An 18,366-nucleotide genomic window follows, 5' to 3' on the forward strand; every position below is an offset into this window, starting at 1 on the left:
AGCCTTTTGGCTCTATCATACAATATTAGAAGATTTTTATTCCCAGTTGAATTGTCATTGCTGATTCAGAGACACTAGGATTTGTATTTATATTATCCCAAAACTATCTCTCATGCACATTACATTAAATAGACAGACCATTGAGTCTTATAGGAATTTTATAATTGGTCTGAAGGTGAAAATTAGATTAGCATTCAGTAAATTGGTACAAGTTTCTTCTCAAATGCCAAAAAAAAAAAAAAAAAGTTTGAAAGGTAGTAACACTTTTTTTTCTGAATTTTCACTCACATGTAAACACTGTTGATATTCTAAAGCTTCTAGATACCATTGTGCTATATAAACTAAGAAAACTTCTATGTTTATTTACATTTTAACATTTTATATTAAAAGCATTTAATACATTTGCATAGTATAATGGAGTTTACTATATGCCTATAGGTAAGCATGACACAAAATTTGATTTCAAAATTGATGCATTTTTATTTCTTTGTTCTACTCACATGCAACACCATTAAATACCTTCATGTAACCAATCTCACATCTAATCTTTACTATAACAAGATTCCATGTAGTTGTTTGATTTAAATCTTTAAACTTTGAGTTCTTTCGGTGTTTAATCTTCTTGCTCTAGCTATTAGCTTCATGGTATTATTTTCAGCTGCACTGCTTAAGCTCAAAATTTGAAATCTGCAAATGTGCTATCCTTCTAAGTTCAATTTTACCATTGTAGATCACAATGTCATAGCAATTTCCTGAGTACTCATTTTCAGATTCATCATTCACATTGGTAACATTGTGGAGAAATAGGCTAGGATTTGTCAAGTATAATTAATCCTGATCCCTGCTTTTCCCTACCCTTGTCTCAGGCCCCTACTATTGATATCCGCCCAAGATCAGCAACCATTCAAATGAACAATGCCACGCACCTTCAAGAGAGAGATGAAGAATACGGGTATGAGTGTCTGGATGGGAAGGACTGTGCCAGTTTTTTCTGCTGTTTTGAAGATTGCCGAACAGGAGCTTGGAGACATGGGAGGATACATATCCGTATTGCCAAAATGGACTCCTATGCACGGATCTTCTTCCCCACTGCCTTCTGTTTGTTCAATCTGGTTTATTGGGTCTCCTACCTTTACCTGTAAAGAGATATGGGTTTTATTGATATGGGTCTTATTCACTAAATCTCATAGAAAGAACATGTCCTTTCTAAGTCCGCTTAAATAATCTTGTGTGTGGTTTATAATGATCTGAATCTGTTTCTATGTTCTAACCTGGTAAACTGTGTTAATGTCATTGTTTGTGCCCAACTCTTCTTTGGCAAGTGTAATTTGAACTATAATGTTTCTGTGTTGCGAACCTGCAAGGCAAAGTGAAATTAGAGCAAGAACACTGAAATCAAATAAGATATTTTCCAGCTACAGCATTTGCAATAGTAAAAGCTATGACTATTTACAGCAGTGGTGTCTTTACTCAATTCAAAATACAATTAGATGCAAAAGGTCTAAAACTAAAGACCTTATTAGATGTAAAAGGTCTAAAAGGTCTAAAACTACCATATGTTCATTTTGAGTCAAATTGTGATAAATTTGATCCCAACAGAGTATCTCCCTCATTTGAGACAAATCATACCTCACTTTCAATATAAGAACCTAGACAAGAAATCTATTACACTTCCATCCCAAGATAGGGAGAAAATTTCCTCCATATCACGTGTACAATGTTGTAAATATTTCAATAACATAGAATGCTTCAAGTTTAATGCATGCATCTCTTTAGAGCCAAAATCAATGGACTGGAGTTAACATCATTGTACCATCTTTTATTCAGTGTCTTTGGGTTACAAAAGAATCATGAATGTAATTATAAGGGTTTGGGTTTGGAATTGGATGGAAGAATTTTCACAACCATCTCCTTTATGCATGAAGATTGAAACAGCTTATTTTTTTTCCCCTTGTATGACACATTAAAAAATATAGACTGAATATTCGACATTTGCCACCTCTAAATATGCCCAATTTCATAAAGTATAAAGTAACTATATGTGCTTGCCACTATGTTTTCTTCTTTTTAGGATGATAGATCTTAATAGAACTTACTCTCCATCTCAATACCTGCTTCTAATGATCATGAGTGCCTTGTGGACAGAATCCTCGTCATTCCCTCTTTGGGTCCTCAGCACCTTGTGTAGTGTCTGGCACATACTTGATGGTCAATAACTATGGTTTGAAGTGAAATGGCCCCCCCAGGCTTCTGGTGACTCACTCTGTGCTGGTCTGGAACCAGCGATTCATCTTTTCACATCGGCATGGTCACATGATACTTGATGTTGTAGAAATAAACAGAAGGATCTAAAGAACTTTGGCAATTTAGATTCCTTATCAAAAACTCACTTTAGCCAATGCCCATGCTCCTTTAAAAATGATATTTATGTCCTACATTTGTATACAAAAATGAGTCTACTAGGGAATAATTAGAGTTTGTGTATTATTTTTCTAGGTTTGGGGATGAGTCAGCCTCGACCATCCACAAATGTGCTTGAGGACATATGACAGGCATAAGCAAGATTCACACTTGTCTAGTGTTCAGAATATCCTATGCTCTGTGAAAAGAAAAAATTACACTGAAGATTAAATTTAAAAACTGAAATAAAAAAATAATGACTTACTAAGAGGCTCGAGCCTGTGATTGTGGCCTCATTACACCTTATTCTAAACACATGAAGCAAGTGTCTCAGACTTCAAAACATAAGGAGTTGGGCTCCATCTTCATGTACTCATCCTGAATTCTTATTTTTCTAAAATAGCACCCTTTGTCAGTTCTTCTTTATGGCAATCATTACTCTAAGTCAGAATTCGATCACCGCTGGTAAAACTTTATAGATAACCTAAGAAGAGTAGAAGAAAGAGTGGCTTTGTTAATATAAATCTATATAAAGTTATCAAGTCATCTGGATGAATCTTGAAACACATTTAGCTGCCAATTTGACAAACCTTTAATATACCAGTGCTCTAGTATATAACCTCAAACACATGTAAATAGAATTAATTATTTTCTTGTTTTGAGTTGTTAACATACTCAATGTTGCCTCTTTGGGAGAGTTGTTGGCAAATTTTCAATGGTAAGAAACATGTTATTATTGTCAACCTGAAATGTATTCTATAGTGGGGATACTCCAAAAAGCTAGCTTTCCAATGTGTGCATAGTACTGACAATATGAATATATATTATGTATAATCTAGTTCTTAATTATCAGCTGCTCCCTGTCTGTGTATTTGAAAACCTTTTCGCAAAGGGAATCGCCTACTATGTGGACTTTTACAATAAAAACGCTGCATTCTAACCCATGGTGGCATACCAGTGGTCTGGCTGGACTTGTCTGTCTTAATGATTGTGACTTCTTTCCTGTCTTGTTCCCCAACCTGCTTTCCTTCACGGGAGCTTTAAGTGTGAGCAGTGTGTGTGATCATGTTTTGCATCGTGATGCTCCTCACTTAAAAAGAATTCATAGATGTATTTGGGGTGTGGAGTGGAGACAGAGGCAGAAATGCCATGAAGTCATTAAGCTCAAGCCTTCTGTATCTCAAAATGTGTAGTGTGGTTACGAATATAGACATTGGTGTCAGACACAGTCGGGGTCCCAAAGCCTGATTTACCAGTTGCTGGACAATTTTCAGTTCAGCCTTAATAAGCCTCCATTTGCCAGCTATAAATTAGGTATAATAATGCTATCTTATGTAGTGAGCCTCAACAAATGGTCGAAGGCTCCCTCCCTCAATTCTAGTGCCTTCAGGGCTCTGCTGCCATCTACCTCACTCAGTCAGGTCTTCTCAGAATCCAGCTCTAGTCATGGCATTTCATTTTCACAGAGTATTTGCACATCAGACTTTCTTTAAACTATAGACTGAACATCCAAGTCTACTGTTGAAAAAAATCTCACACATTAGATTCGTTGTTTCTAAGACCAAAGAACCCTTCTCTGCACCGATAAAATTGAAAAACATAGGGAGCCATGCTCCAGAAACTGTGCCATATTTTCTTGCAGTCCTCTGAAATTCTCAAAAGAATAAAATAGCTTAATCTTTTACAAACACAGCTGCCCTAATCTTCCTCTACCTGTCATTCTTTTGGCCCTTCATGGCATCCTGCATCCAGTTTAAACACGTGTTTCCCACCTTTCAGTCATGTAAAAGAAACAGTCTTCACCTAGGTCTTGCCTACCGTCTATATCTAGCTGAGTGGATATTCATTGTATGGCCTATATCCCTTTTCTTGAAATCTCCATTTTATTTTGACAAGTAGCAACAATGTTTGCCTGTGTTGAAGCTCAAATTAATCAAATGAAACAGTCTTCGGGGATTATGTCAAAAATTGTGATCTCTTTGCTTTGTCACTATGGATGTTTGTCAAACGTGTAGGAGAAAGGAAGAATGACGTAGACCAACAGCACAGATATATATGTATATCCACACATATTTTTAATGCTAGTAGAGTTTCCAAAGGTCACACGGATTGTTGATGGCAAACCTGGAAGAGTCCTCTGAGCATTGCTCTTTCTACTGAACTTCACAAGTGTTTCAGGATTTGGAAGTAAAATTTTGAAACACTTTACCATTTTGTTAATGCTTTAGGATCTGCCAAACTTGAAGAGGCCTACTTTCTCTGATCTTGACCTCACTTTAAGTATTTTAATTGCAATGAGACAGAAATTTTAGAATACCTAGCCACAGAGATAAGTGGATGGGTTTTGCATCTTTAATTCTCTATTTAATATAATAACCAGTCAATATCTAATGTTACCCACTGCTTTCAGAATTCTGTTAGAAAGAAGAGATCTCCAATCATTTGAAAAATTGCCGACCCACAGCTGGCCTTTGTCCCTCAGGGATTGAGGCACTAGACAACCATGGAGTTTCCTATGACTAGTCTACTGGCTCATTCTTTCTACTATATCAGAAAAATGGTGGTAGTGAACTATTATTCTGAGGTTAGAAATGACAAGCCAATTATAAAACCCACTTGTAACTTTCTTTCACCATATATGGGATTATAAAGTTTTCCTTTATTATTGTTTATATAACAAAATCAAAAAGCAGAGGCTTCTGCTCCAGATTACCTAGGTTCAAATCCTGCACTGTTGAAACCTATTTTCCGACTTTTCTCTGCCTCGGTTTCCTCATCTGAAAAACGGGCATAATAATGGTTCATAACTCATAGTTTTATTGTGAGGAGTAACTAAGTTAATGCTAAGGAATGATTGGATGTTAGTAATTTTCCTCAGCACAGATAAGAAGTGTCATAAAAGAAAGGGTGCAAGGATTATAGTCTACCTTGCTTAATAATAATTATCAGTTATGAAGTGAACTACTACATTTTTCCACTTTGCAGTACAATAAACATCTTTATTGACATCATACCATACTTGAAAAATTCATGTACATAAAGAAAATTATAGAGCTAAATATTGATAAGTAGCTATTTCCAAGTGGAATACTGTATCATTGAAATCACTATATTAAAAATATAGAAATGCCTAACTGGATTGCTAAATAAATAAACGTAAGTAACATTATCAACAAATATGGAGTTCCATTTTAATACAGTATTTTTTTAATAATATAACTAAGCCAATAAATTCTTTTGTAGCTAAGTTTACAAAATCCTTAATGAAATGAATGAGGATTTTCAATCATTATTGAGGACTCTTCCCATAAAAAAAAAAAAAGAAAAAAAAAAAAAAGAAAACCCCCCAAAAAACAAACAAAAAGAAACAATGTCAATGGGCCAGGGATAGAGAATTCAAGTCACATCTGGGGATTTTCCTAAATATTCCTGTATTGGGAGACTCAGTGTTTCATATGTAAAAGAAGGTATTTGGTCCCTCTCTTTTTGGCATATTTTAGTTTTATCACTCTGCTGTTTATGATTGTATGATATTATTATTACCTAACATTCAGACTCTCCCGAACTCTGTCATATGTTCACATAGTTTTCTTCACTCATTTGTCCTCTCCTCTCCTTGAATCTTATCCACAAGAGTGCCATATTCGTAGAATGCCTTTCTCTGCTCAACACACCGAAGAGTCACTCACTAATTAAAGATTCTACTGGTCCATGAAAACTTTCCCATTTGAGTAAAGTACAATAGGCTATTTTCTTTTATCTCTTCCAGTACTTGATGTGATTTTTGAGGACCTTAATCCTAATGTTTACCTCCACTAAGTACTTACATTCATTCAATCCTCTTAGTACACAAATTTTGGATGAACAATTCTGTGCAAGAATATGATATAAATAATTCAGTATTCATCTGTACCTTAAATGAGGTTGTTTATCTTCTATCTCCTGGTTTTATAAATTTGCCTCATAAGTTTTTTTTTTCCTTCTGTTACTTGTATTTTTTATGGCTCTGGAACTAAGTTTCTAATCAAAGAAGTTTTGATAAGCACCTATAAATTCAATTCAGCATAAAGCTTTCTGTAAACACATATTGGAAGTCTCACATAGGGCTCTATAAGTGCAGGAAGAAATGCATTTTAGGGCATTCTCTGCTCCAAAATACCCATAATATGGCAGAGGAGTCAGATAAGAACACAAGTAACTATAACGGAGCTGAACAAACATAGTTACAGGTAGAAAAAAAAAATTATCATTCCAACTGTGGGTGAAACCAGAAAAAAATTTTGTCATATGAAGCATTCCACCATATGTGAAGAGGTCCCATTACAGCTTTAAAACTTTCTTTATGACTATTAATGACAACCTTGCAGAAAAATTTAAAATTTGAAAAAACACAAAGAAAAAATATTATCCTTCATCCACTAGCCAGAGTTAACCACTAAAAGCAAAACATTACTGTTTTCCTTTTATTTTTTCTTTTATGTACATATAGGATAGCTAGCTAGGAGGAAGGAAGGAAGGAAAGGAAGGAAGAAGGAAGGAAGGACGGAAGGCAGGAAGGAACGAAGGAAGGAAGGCAAGGAGGAAGGAAGGAGGGAGGAAGGAGGGAAGGAAGGAGGGAAGAAGGAAGGGAGGGAAGGAAGGAGGAAGGACGGAAGAGGAAGAAAGAAAGAAAAGAAAGAAAGAACAGAAAAGAAAGAAAGAAAGAAAGAAAAGAAAAAAAGAAGAAAAGTAAAGAAAGCAAAAGAAAGAGAAAGAAAAAAAAAAAGAAAAAGAAAAAGAAAAAAAAAAAAGAGAAAAAAAAAAAAAAGAAAAAAAAAAAAAAAAAAAAGAAAAAAAAAAAAGAAAAAAAAAAAAAAAAAAAGAAAAAAAAGAAAAAAAAAAGAAAAAAGAAAGAAAAAAAAAAAAAAAAAAAAAAAAAAAAAAAAAAAAAAAAAAAAAGAAGAAAAAGAAAGAAGAAAAAGAAAAGAAAGAGAAAGAAAGAAAGAAGAAGAAGAAAGAAAGAAAGAAAGAAGAAAGAAAAGAAGAAAGAAAGAAGAAAGAAAAAGAGAGAAAGAAAAGTAGATAGAGGTATAGGTGTAAATATAGACATAGATCTGATTTTTTCAAACAATATACGTGTGAATGTGGCATATTAACAAACGTTTTCTGGCATTCTATTATATCATACAGTTGTACCATAATTTATTAGCAATTCCTATGCTGAAAATTGCCATTATTCTTAATTTGTTGTTATAAATAATGCTATAATGAATATTTGTGTATGTCTCAGGCACCATGCATATTTCCCACTCTTTCCATAGAACAAATCTCTAAAAGTGGCTTTGCTGAATAAAAAGTACGAGCATTTAACAGAGTCCTGGCAGAAATCAGATGGTACACTCAAAGGGATAAATGAAGAAAAATTAGTGAAGAGGTTATTTACAAAGATGTGGGCAAGGTTATGGTCCACCAATAAAAGTACCATGGGTCTAGCAAAAGTGGAAAGCCATTATAATCTGAATCAACTTCTTATTACCATGGTACCAAATTACCACAAACTTCATGACTTTGAACTGCAAAATGCATGATCATATCTGAAAGTTGGAAGTCTCACGCACTAAAATTAAAGTGTCCTCTAAGCTGACTTCCTTCTGGAGGTGCTAAGGTAGAATCTGCTCTTTGCTTTTTCCAGGTTCTAGAGACCTGTATTCCTTGGCTAGGGATGCTCCTCCATCTTCAAAGTCAGCATTGCATCAGTCTAACCCGATTCGTTCATCATATCCCTAGCTCTGACGTCTTGCCTCCCACATATAAAGACACTTGTGACTACATTGGGTCCACCTACACGATCCAGGAGAATCCGCTCATCTCCAGATTTTTAACTTACTCATATCTGCAAGATCTGTTTTACTAAATAAGGTGCCATACTTACAGATTATAGGGATTAGAACATGGTCATCTGTAAGGGCCATTATTCTGCCTACCTCCCCAATCTCATCTGGAAAGTACATGAAGCAACAGCAGTGAAGGGGCCTAAGAAAGGCTGTAGAACAGAGGCCACCCAGCAAGTGCTGTGGCTTTAGACAGATGATGTAGCCACTGCCAAATAGTGGGCAGGCAGGGAGGCAGATGAGAATAAGTACCCAGGATTCTCTCTTCTCCTACCCAAAGCATTCGATTGGTCAAACCAAATGGAAAGTAGAGGACAAGAGCCAGGTAGTGTGGCCCAAAGAGGTCAACCTCATGGGGCATACTGCATGGGAAGGAAAGGTAGAGACCAGATCTAGAGAAAAAGCTGGACATTATCCAGAAAATTTCTCCCAAAATTAGCACTTTTAGCGCATATCAGAGATTCTTTATTTGGACCCTTTCCATCATAACTCTGATGATACAGATAAAATTTAGGTCTTTTTAATTGATTCCTATTCCTTGAAAAAAGTAGTCTTTAAAAGAAATTACACTGGAATAGAGAGATCTATATATTTTATACTGTGTCAACATGAACAACTTTCCAATTGGCTTTATAACGGTCAAGCAAATGCCTTCAGAAAACTGCTGTCCGGGAGTTAATGTGGGTTAATAGCCAGGGCCCTCTGGAGAGCCCCACGCAAGGGTGCCAAGGCAGTCAGTGATTTGCAGTCCAAAGCAGCCTAGAGAAAAGAGTGGACTTTCTGAGCCAATATTTCTCATCGGTTATTGCTCAGTTTAAAAAGAGATAGGGCTTCTGAGTCAGTGGGAACCCAAGGGTACAATTCTATACTGGCTTCAAGAATAAAAATAGCAAAGCCAGAGTCCCATTTCTATAAACAAAAGGACTATAGGGACAATTAAAACTTAATTGGCACAACTTAACCTACAGTGACTATAGCTGAACCATTTGGAGAACGGATCAGCTCAGTAGACACTCTGAACGCAGCATCCACCAGAATAGACTATGGCTCCCTCATTGAACAACCTCCACTCCCTTGGAAGTCACAGGAGGAACTACGTCCTCATTAGAAACAGATCTGAACCCTGCAGAACAGAAGAGTATGACAATTTGCCGTAAATTTAGTTCCTTTTCTTTTTTAACCCTCTAGTGATTCTTTCTCCTCTTTCACTTTCTTTTAAGAACAAAACAAAACAGAACAAAACAAACAAACAACTGGATGCCTTTGTAAGTTAATGAAGATGTGATTGAATTCAGTAATTATATTGAGCCCCAACCATATGCCAAGCACTGCACCAAGCTTTGGGGATGTGGTTAAAAACTATTGATACAGGACTTGTCCTTACAGAGTTTACAATAAAATGTCAAAGAAAAGTATTAACTTTGAAATTCGGTAGGTGGTGAGAATTATTCATGCCTAAGTAAAGATGTGATCACAAACACCTTACACCTCCACCAACACTGTATACATGGGGAGGTTTCCTTAAGCTGGTAGTCTTTCATTAATTTTAATATATTTATATCTTAATAACAGAAAAGCCTAGAAAGTGGTGGATCATGTGGTTTCCCTAGGATGATATATTTTTCACTCAAATAAAGCACTGGAATAGAACTACTCATGACACTTGTAAGAGATAATAAGAAATATTTATTCAAGAGGGACTGGGGGCTTTGCAGTAGGGGATAGGGATTTGGCTCAACTACAAATACAGGACAAATGAGGATTTATAGCACAGGAGCATGGTAGGTGTCTGGCACGACAAAGTACAAGAGGAAATATCGAAGCTAGGGGGATTTTTGCCAAACTGATTAAACAGGATTTTGGTTGAAACTGGGCAATGCAAAGACGAACACAGCTGTCCAAAGGTGGAGCATAGTTGAGCAAAGGGCTCAGAGGAATCTGATTCAAGTTTGGTGAAGGAGAGAATCTTTGTCAGTATCTAATAGAGTGTAGAATATGTTTTTCTGCCATAGTCTTTTCTGGCATATATATGAGGTTATATAGCCAATGTGCCTTTCTTTCGAACACATAATGGTTTTCAGGCATGTTGATTTTCACCTAGGAACTAAGCAACAGAGAATCTTGAAGTGCTCTGAAAGTCGTTTGATATTGAGTCATTGACCTCCCCAGTTTGGCACTGGAGAACTGTTAAAGATTATTCAAGTAAAAATTAAGTGGAAAAAAAAAAAAAGCTGGGGCTTTCAAATTTGTACTCATGTTTGATAAGAAATCATTTTACAATAGAAACTAATACGCATGCACTACATAAGATACAATGGCAAAAAGTATCAAATTGAAATTCAGTAGGTAGTGAGAATTATTCAGAAGCAAAGATCTGATCACAAAATCCTCACCCTTCCCCAAATATGCAAACTGAATACATGATGTGTATCATGCATATACATAATGTCTTGTAAAACTTCTTATAGCTTTCTTGTAAAGCTGTAAGATCCTTAAAAGTGGTAGCTACAGTTTTCACCTCTGGATCTTTATTGTCTAGCAAAGTCCTTTCCATATTGGACACTTGAGATATGGAGAGTTTTCAAAATAAAATCTGTAAAAACAAATGCCACTTATTATTATTTGTAAATTTTCACTTAAAATACGCATGATGGTTTTGATTTTTAAAACACGTTATTCAGAATACATACATATGTATTATATATATTACACATATATTATATATATATATATATATATATATATATATATATATATATATATATATATATATATAAAATCTCCCAGGGCACTCCTCCCAGAACCCCTCCCTCAGAAAAAAACACTAACATGAACAAATGAAAAGTCATCTTCAGATGATAAGACCAACATCAAAACCAATATCAACTAACAAACACAATGAAGTTTCAGAAAACATATTGAGGTTTGTTATTCACTAATTATCATGAATGACAACCAATAGACTCAATTAATTTTGGGGGGGGATTTAAGAAAACATGTATTTAAATTAGATTTTGACAGGTAGAATCTGTCCACAAAGGGCAAATTAGCTATTATTTATAATTTCCTCACGAAACCAGTTCTGTGTTCTTGTTTTTCTATGTGTACATCATGTTTTAATATCTAATCAGATGCAGGAAAATAAAAGATAATTATTTTACGGTTATTCTGTATAACTTCTACATCCTTTAAGGGACTATTTTGGCTAATACACTTATGTAAAATATAATAAATAGGTCAACTTTATGTGGTCCTGAGTGATTGACAATAAGAGCAAGACCAATAGCAAGTTAGAGTAAATAGCACATGGGAGAAAGGAAGCAGATATTTACATTTCCTATCGATCCACTAGGGATAATCTAACTAGAATTCTGAACACAATAATTCTGCCATACTGTGATCTGAGTTTTTGTTACTAAAATTTACATGTGGGGCTGCCAATTCGTTCAGTTGGTTAGAGCGCGGTGCTCTTAACAACAACGTTGCCGGCTCCATCCCCACATGGGCCAGTGAGCTGTGCCCTCCACAACTAGATTGAAGACAACGACTGACTTGTTGCTGATTGGTCCTGGAAAAACACACTTAAAATAAATAAAAGTTATTAAAAAACTTACACGAGCCCTCATATTACCACTTGCAATAATTTAAGTACTTATATTTATATTTACTCATATATATTTAATGTAAAATACTCCATAATTTTTTCAAAATGTTCTGCTGTTTATGACATAAAGCTTAATCACAGTATGCTGCTCATAGCTGGTAAGCAATAAATGTCTGTTTAGTGATAATTATAATAATAAAAAAGTATACACCAAAAAAGATGTGTCTCTATGTTTTGATACATATTCTTCTTATATAGTTTACTTCATACACATTGATATTTTAGATCTTTGCATATTATCCAGATTATTCTCTTTTTCCCCTAACAAATTATCCTCTATAACGCTGTGTTATATAATTCATAAAAATACTTTATAAACACTGGATTATATTAAAATTAAGACCATTTATTTCAAACGACACATTTAAGAAAGCAACCTACAGAGGAGCTGGAAGTTACCTGCAATATGTATGTGTGACCAAGTATTCATTAGAATTCTATAAGAACTCATCCAGTATATCAGTAAGAAAATGACGATTGAATAGAAAAATGAGCAAAATTGAACAGGCTCTTCACAGATGAGGATACCCAAATAGTTTTATGTAATCAGTCATCTCTGGAGTATAAATTAAAATCCCATGCCATGGAAATACACAACTTCTAAAACTGGTTCAAAAAAAATAAAAGAGAAAATTTCAAGTGTTGGCCAGCAACACACATGCTCACACTCTGGTTGTGGAAGTGTAAATTGCAGCATACTTTGGAAACCTGTTGAAAGAATCTACTAAAGATAAACTCCACCTACGCAAATGACGCAGCCATTCTGCTCCTAAAAGCATCAACATGTTCACCGAAGTAAAAATGGTTACAACACTACTCATCCGTGCTCTGTTTTTTTAAGTTTATATCTTGAAACCACTCAAATGCCTATCAACTGCATAATGGATTAAAAAAAGCTGTGGTATATTCTCACAATAGCATATTCTGCACTGTGGACTTTACAGCAATCAGATCAACCACAAGTAACAATATGAACGAATCCACATCTATAACAGAGAGCAAAATGACAAACTCAAAATAGAACATCTGTACGATTCAACTTATATAAAATTCGAAAAGAATCAAAACTAACCTATGATGCAGAAGTAAAGAGAATTCTTATGGGTAATGTGTGGAGCGGTACAGGGGGGGATGGCGGGGTGGGGTGGGGGGTGGAGAGGATTCCTGAGCACAAGGGAGGCTTCTGGGACACTGATGATACAGATTCATGCTCTGAATTCTAGGGACAAAAGTAGATCATTTTGTGAAAATTATTTTATCACTGTGCTTTTCACTGCTTCACCACTGTATTTCTTTTTCAATAAAAATTTTAAAAATAGTGAAAGGACTATATTTACACGTACATATTTTCTATATTCCTTTATACCTATCTACAAACACTATCAATCTACCATAAAAATCAAATACACACTTTGGCTGTGAAGCCATGGGGGGGGTTGACATAAAGGATGTTGATAGAAAAGCAAATCAATTTTATTCTAGCTCTGTTTTTGCAACTAACCAGCACACTGACCTCAGAGGGGGTAAAAATAAACAGCAGGCTCAGAATTTCCTGCGGCATTTGGACAACATTAAGCCCAGATTTATCTTTTTTATATCTTATATAAACGATGTATGCAATTTCACATAAACATCCCAAGTACTAATGCTGCCTTTGGAAAAGAAGGAAGAGAATGGCTATAGTTTGTTGAATATCAGTAGACCCATTGCTATGTTTACTTAGGTTTATAACAGTTCACTTTACAAAATGCATCTCATTGGTTGGTCACAAGTTTTAACTTTGCAATTGCAAGTAGAAGAAATTAAAACAATATTCGAGTAGTTGGAAAATACAAAATGTATGAACAGAATAATGCAATTATTTTGAAAAACATACATATATGTTTATACATAAACACACACACACACACACACACACACACACACACACACATATACATTCATACCCATATGGTAGTCTTAATTTCTTAGTTGAAGAGAATCATGACCCATCACCAAATGAGGAAATCCTTAGTGCTGTTTACCTTGATGTGTATATACATTTGCCAATAGAGACTTCGGTACATTAGAATCAATTGCTGTGACAGGTGACCTGAAATCACTGTTTTCTCTATTTGGAGTCTCAGTACCCATGGGCTTGTTTCCCCTGACCAGGGTCACATGGCCTTCTAGTTGAGTGCCGAGATCTCAGTGGCTTTGAAAGTCAGCTCTCCAAAAGAGTTCTCCAATGAAAATCAAGTTTTTTGCCACCTACCTGAGAATGAGCTACAAAAGTCATTCCTGTTCAAAGCAAATCATGACCTGAAACTTCTCTGGGATCCTAACCCTGGGCTCCCCAAAGTAAATATTAAGTATGCCACCTAGTATGTTTTAAATCAGAAAATCGTAAAGACAACTTCTAAATTTGGTAGATAGATTAGATAGATAGATGAAAAGAAAGACAGCTAGCTTGCTAGCTAGCTAGCTAGCTAGGCAGAAAGACAGATAGGACAAAAAAAATGTTAATGATATTTATGCTGTTTGTAGCATTAGAGATTACTGGTACTTTTCTCAAAAATCACCTGTTTTCTAAAATTCTCAACTGTGCACGTGAATTAATAATCAGAGAAGGGGTACGTTGTTAAATGAGAAAAATGTTATGATAAAAATCTGGATTTTTAAAGAACATTGTATGTGGCCAGTATATAAAAGAGCTTTCCAAGAGAACAAGAAATTCTACCTAGAAAATCACTACCAGCAAAGCAGAAATCAGTTGTACATACACACATACACAATTAACTTAAAAAAAAAAGTTTTTTTTTATGTCAAATATTCTAAAAACCATAAATAGAGCACATTGACTTCTTGCTGTTGTTTAAAGACACCACTGTCCTTTCCTGCAAGCCCTTCCTGTTTCAGATGGCATTTCAGGAAGCTATCTGAAAATTCAGCCTCTCCCACACAAACACCTCCACTTTCAATTCCATTTTTTTGTTTTTTAATATAGAAAATGTTCATGGGGAGCATTGGAATAATAGATCTGGAGACTGGACTTCGCTTTACATTTCTCTTCTTAGCGGAGCTCAGATGGCAATAGTCAATGTATGTTCCACCATCCCACAGTGTGGTTTTAAATGTTTCTGAAATGACAGGGCCCCCAAACTGTGTCATGGTGGCCCTCCTCCAATTAGTCACAGCCTCTCTGCTGTGAGGCTGATGAAAGAAATTTTCAACATTCTTCTTTGCTGAGATGGACTAGTTAAGGATGATTAAATAGTGTGCTTTGCTCTCCATAGTGCCCACACAGAGATCATAAAATGCTACGTTTCAAGAGGACACCATGGAAGGTGCATATTGATTTTTTTTTTAAGATAAGAAAATCTTACAGCTTACAAGAACCTTAAAGATCATTTACCTCATTCAATGAGAACTTTATTCAATTATTCATTCATTCAAAATATTTATTAAGCTTACACAGTGCTAGAAAGATGCTCCATACTAAGGATAAAATTTTAAACAAGTCACAGAAACTAATTTCTTTCTTTTTTGGAAAAAAAAAATCACTTCTTTATAATAAATATTTTTGATTATCTCCTCTATACCAGACACTATGAGTCATTAGGTCTAGAACAGGAAACAAGGCTGTAGCAAATGCTATGAAGAACCATATCTACCATCCACTTCCAGTGTAGACAACTAGCCTTACTAACCTTTAGCTGCCAGCTCCTGCATTTCTTTTACCGGGGGCTTTTGTGTCATTAGACTTAATTTTGCCGTCTACACAGCAGGATAGAAGTGTCAGAGAATCAATCCCCTCTCCTCCAGTCAGCTGTCCTCCCCTTAGCTGCCCTAACAAGAAACTGGTAAGAGCTGGTAGTAGGGTAATTACGCAGGATTGCCTGGGACTGAAGGATTAGCCAGTGCTAAAACTATAACTTTCAGTGCAACCAGGATAATGTGTGAATATGCTAATCTCAATTCTAGGGTAGGGGAACTCTGAGGCACAGATTTTACACTGGGACTCAGGGGGGCCCTCACTTGAACTTTTCACTGACTGCCTTTCCTTCCCTGTCTCACTTCCTCACTCTGCCTCCGTTGTTTCTGAGATCACCTTCAAAATTACTTGCACTTGAATCCTGCCCTCAGGCTCTGCTTCTGGTGAAAATGAAACTAAAATAAAGTTACGATGTCTACCCTTAACGGGACATAAAGCGTAGTGACAGCGTCAGGCAAGCAAATGGGTAATGATGATGCAGGGTGATGAATTCTACGATGAGGAAATGACTATGTGCTCTGGGAGAGCAGGGGGATCTTGGTGGGAACGAGAAGGCTTACAAGAAGTTCCATCTAAGCTGAACTTGGAAAGATGAGGTGCAGTTAACTCACTGAAGAGGGGAAGAAAGATACAATTTTTTGTCAAGAAAAAACAAAATTAAACCTTAGAACCGAAATAAAGCACAGACTGTTCAGGGATCTACAAATAGTGTCTGTCCAATGATTGGAGCTTAGAATGAAGTGAGTAGTTTGGGTAGAAAAAGCCATACATAGATTTAAGAGAGGCCAGGTCACAAATGACCTTGTACGTCCTGGTAAGGAGTTTGGACGTTATCTTGAGGGCCGTAGAATGGCATTGACAGGCTTTAAGTAAGCAAGGAAATGACAAGATGAGACTTGACTTCAGAAAATCATTCAAACTCCATTGTGAAAAATGGATTGGAACGGCCATGACCGAAAGCAGGGACATTACGGTAGTTACAAAGATTCAGGGGAGGGCTAATGGTGTTTTGAATAGTGGGAACAGGTAGAAAGGGCTGTATTTTTAAGGAGGTAGAAGTGATTTATCAGATATGGTCTGTAAAAGTCCAGTTTCTTGCTTTTGTAAATTGATTCAGAATGGAAAATCGTTGCATTGGTAAATCAAATGCAAGGTTTCAGTTCAAGACCTGTTGGATTTGAGTTTTTGTGGAGAATCCCTTGCATGTTATCATGAGAAGTGGCATAAAACATAGTTAACATTGTGAGATTAGGAAAGCAAATAGGTATTAATGCATCTGGATTCTAGTTGCCTGTGTTAAGTAACTTCTTAAATATTTCGAAACCTCAGTTTACTCATCTTAAAATGGGGACAATATTTGGACCTATTTTATAAGGTTGAGGTAATACATGAAAATGGGTTAAGCAGAGAGGCTGGACCACAGTTATTTCTCACTATCATGATGCTTACATTTACCAGCAGTATCACCATCCATGTTGTGATACTTAGATTGGGGCCAAAGAGAGAGAGACAGACTGAAAATATAATCTAAATTATGCTGATGTAAGAAATGCCCAAGCCTATAAAGAATTTTTATAGGATTTTATTTGAGCCAACTGACAATAAGTGCAGAAGCAAGATCTCAAATGCTCGCAAGAATAACGTTTTTTTGCAGTTTCATTTATGCATTTGGAATTACAAAGGGATTTAAGGAAGATTACATGAAGGTGGGAGAAAGCAAGGTGGGGGCTGTATTATAGGATAGTTCACAAGATTATGTGTTCCCTTGAGGATGGTAGTTTATTTCAAAGGCGTGTTAAGCCAGATGCTCAAAAACGATAGAAAGGGCTTTCTTTTCATCCACAATTATTTATGTAAAATATCCATGAAGATGGATAAGAGTAAGAAGGGGAAGTGTTGAGAACGAAAGAGGGGGCAAGGGAAGAGAGAGAGAGAGAGAGAGAGAGAGAGAGAGAGAGAGAGAGAGAGAGAGAGAGACTGAGGAAAACTAAAGGGAATTCCAGTAAGGAGGCTAGGAAGGACATAGCAGAAGGGTGTGGTGTCACAGCAACCCGCTCCCCCCATTTCCTCTAAAATAGAGTGCAATGCAAGGAGAAGTTAATGAACAGATCAAACTCTGCACAAAGAGTAACTAAACCTAGGATTGAGAAGTCTCCACTGAATTTAGTAGCAAAGAAGTCAATGGTGATTTTATCTACAACAATTTCAGCTTAGTGGCGGTGGCAGAAGTCAGACTGTAGTTGTCTGAAGCACAAATGGAAGGTAAAAAAAAAAAAAGGAGACAGCAATTGTAGACAACTCCTTTAGACACTTGGCATTGAAGGAAAGAAGAGAGATAAAACAATAACTCTAGGGGTTCTAAAAGAAGTGAAGGAAAATTTTTATCTTTTAAAGATGGGAGAGAATTTCACAGGTTGAAGTACTGTTGGGAAAGAGTCCTAGAGAAGAAAAGGCTGAAGATAAAGAAAATAAGCTGTATCACTAATGATCCAGACTCTTAAGGAAACTGATGGCAAGGGGGTCCTGTGCATATGTGAGTTATCATAACTCAAGAAGGAGTAAAAAAATTGGTGCAAATGTGATAAGATGTCAAGATAGAATTTGAATGTTCAAAGGACTGAGGCTATGAGTGATCCATATAGATGCTGATGAAACTGAGAACTTCTTTAGGACTTAGG

At 35.9% G+C, this 18,366-nt stretch overlaps 1 protein-coding gene across 2 annotated transcripts in view; it reads left to right on the plus strand.

The window, feature by feature from the left end:
- GABRG2 (gamma-aminobutyric acid type A receptor subunit gamma2) overlaps positions 1–3,336 on the plus strand; it is a 76,545-nt gene extending 73,209 nt beyond the window's left edge. For both annotated transcript variants that reach the window (XM_033096709.1, XM_033096708.1), the window contains one exon: positions 867–3,336. In XM_033096709.1, the coding sequence (XP_032952600.1) occupies positions 867–1,142 (276 nt within the window). In that variant the 3' untranslated portion in view covers positions 1,143–3,336. The remainder of the gene's footprint in view (positions 1–866) is intronic.
- The last annotated feature ends 15,030 nt before the right edge of the window (positions 3,337–18,366 follow it).

Source organism: Rhinolophus ferrumequinum, chromosome 24, assembly GCF_004115265.2.
Source record: "Rhinolophus ferrumequinum isolate MPI-CBG mRhiFer1 chromosome 24, mRhiFer1_v1.p, whole genome shotgun sequence".
NCBI classification, from domain to species: Eukaryota; Metazoa; Chordata; class Mammalia; order Chiroptera; family Rhinolophidae; genus Rhinolophus; species Rhinolophus ferrumequinum.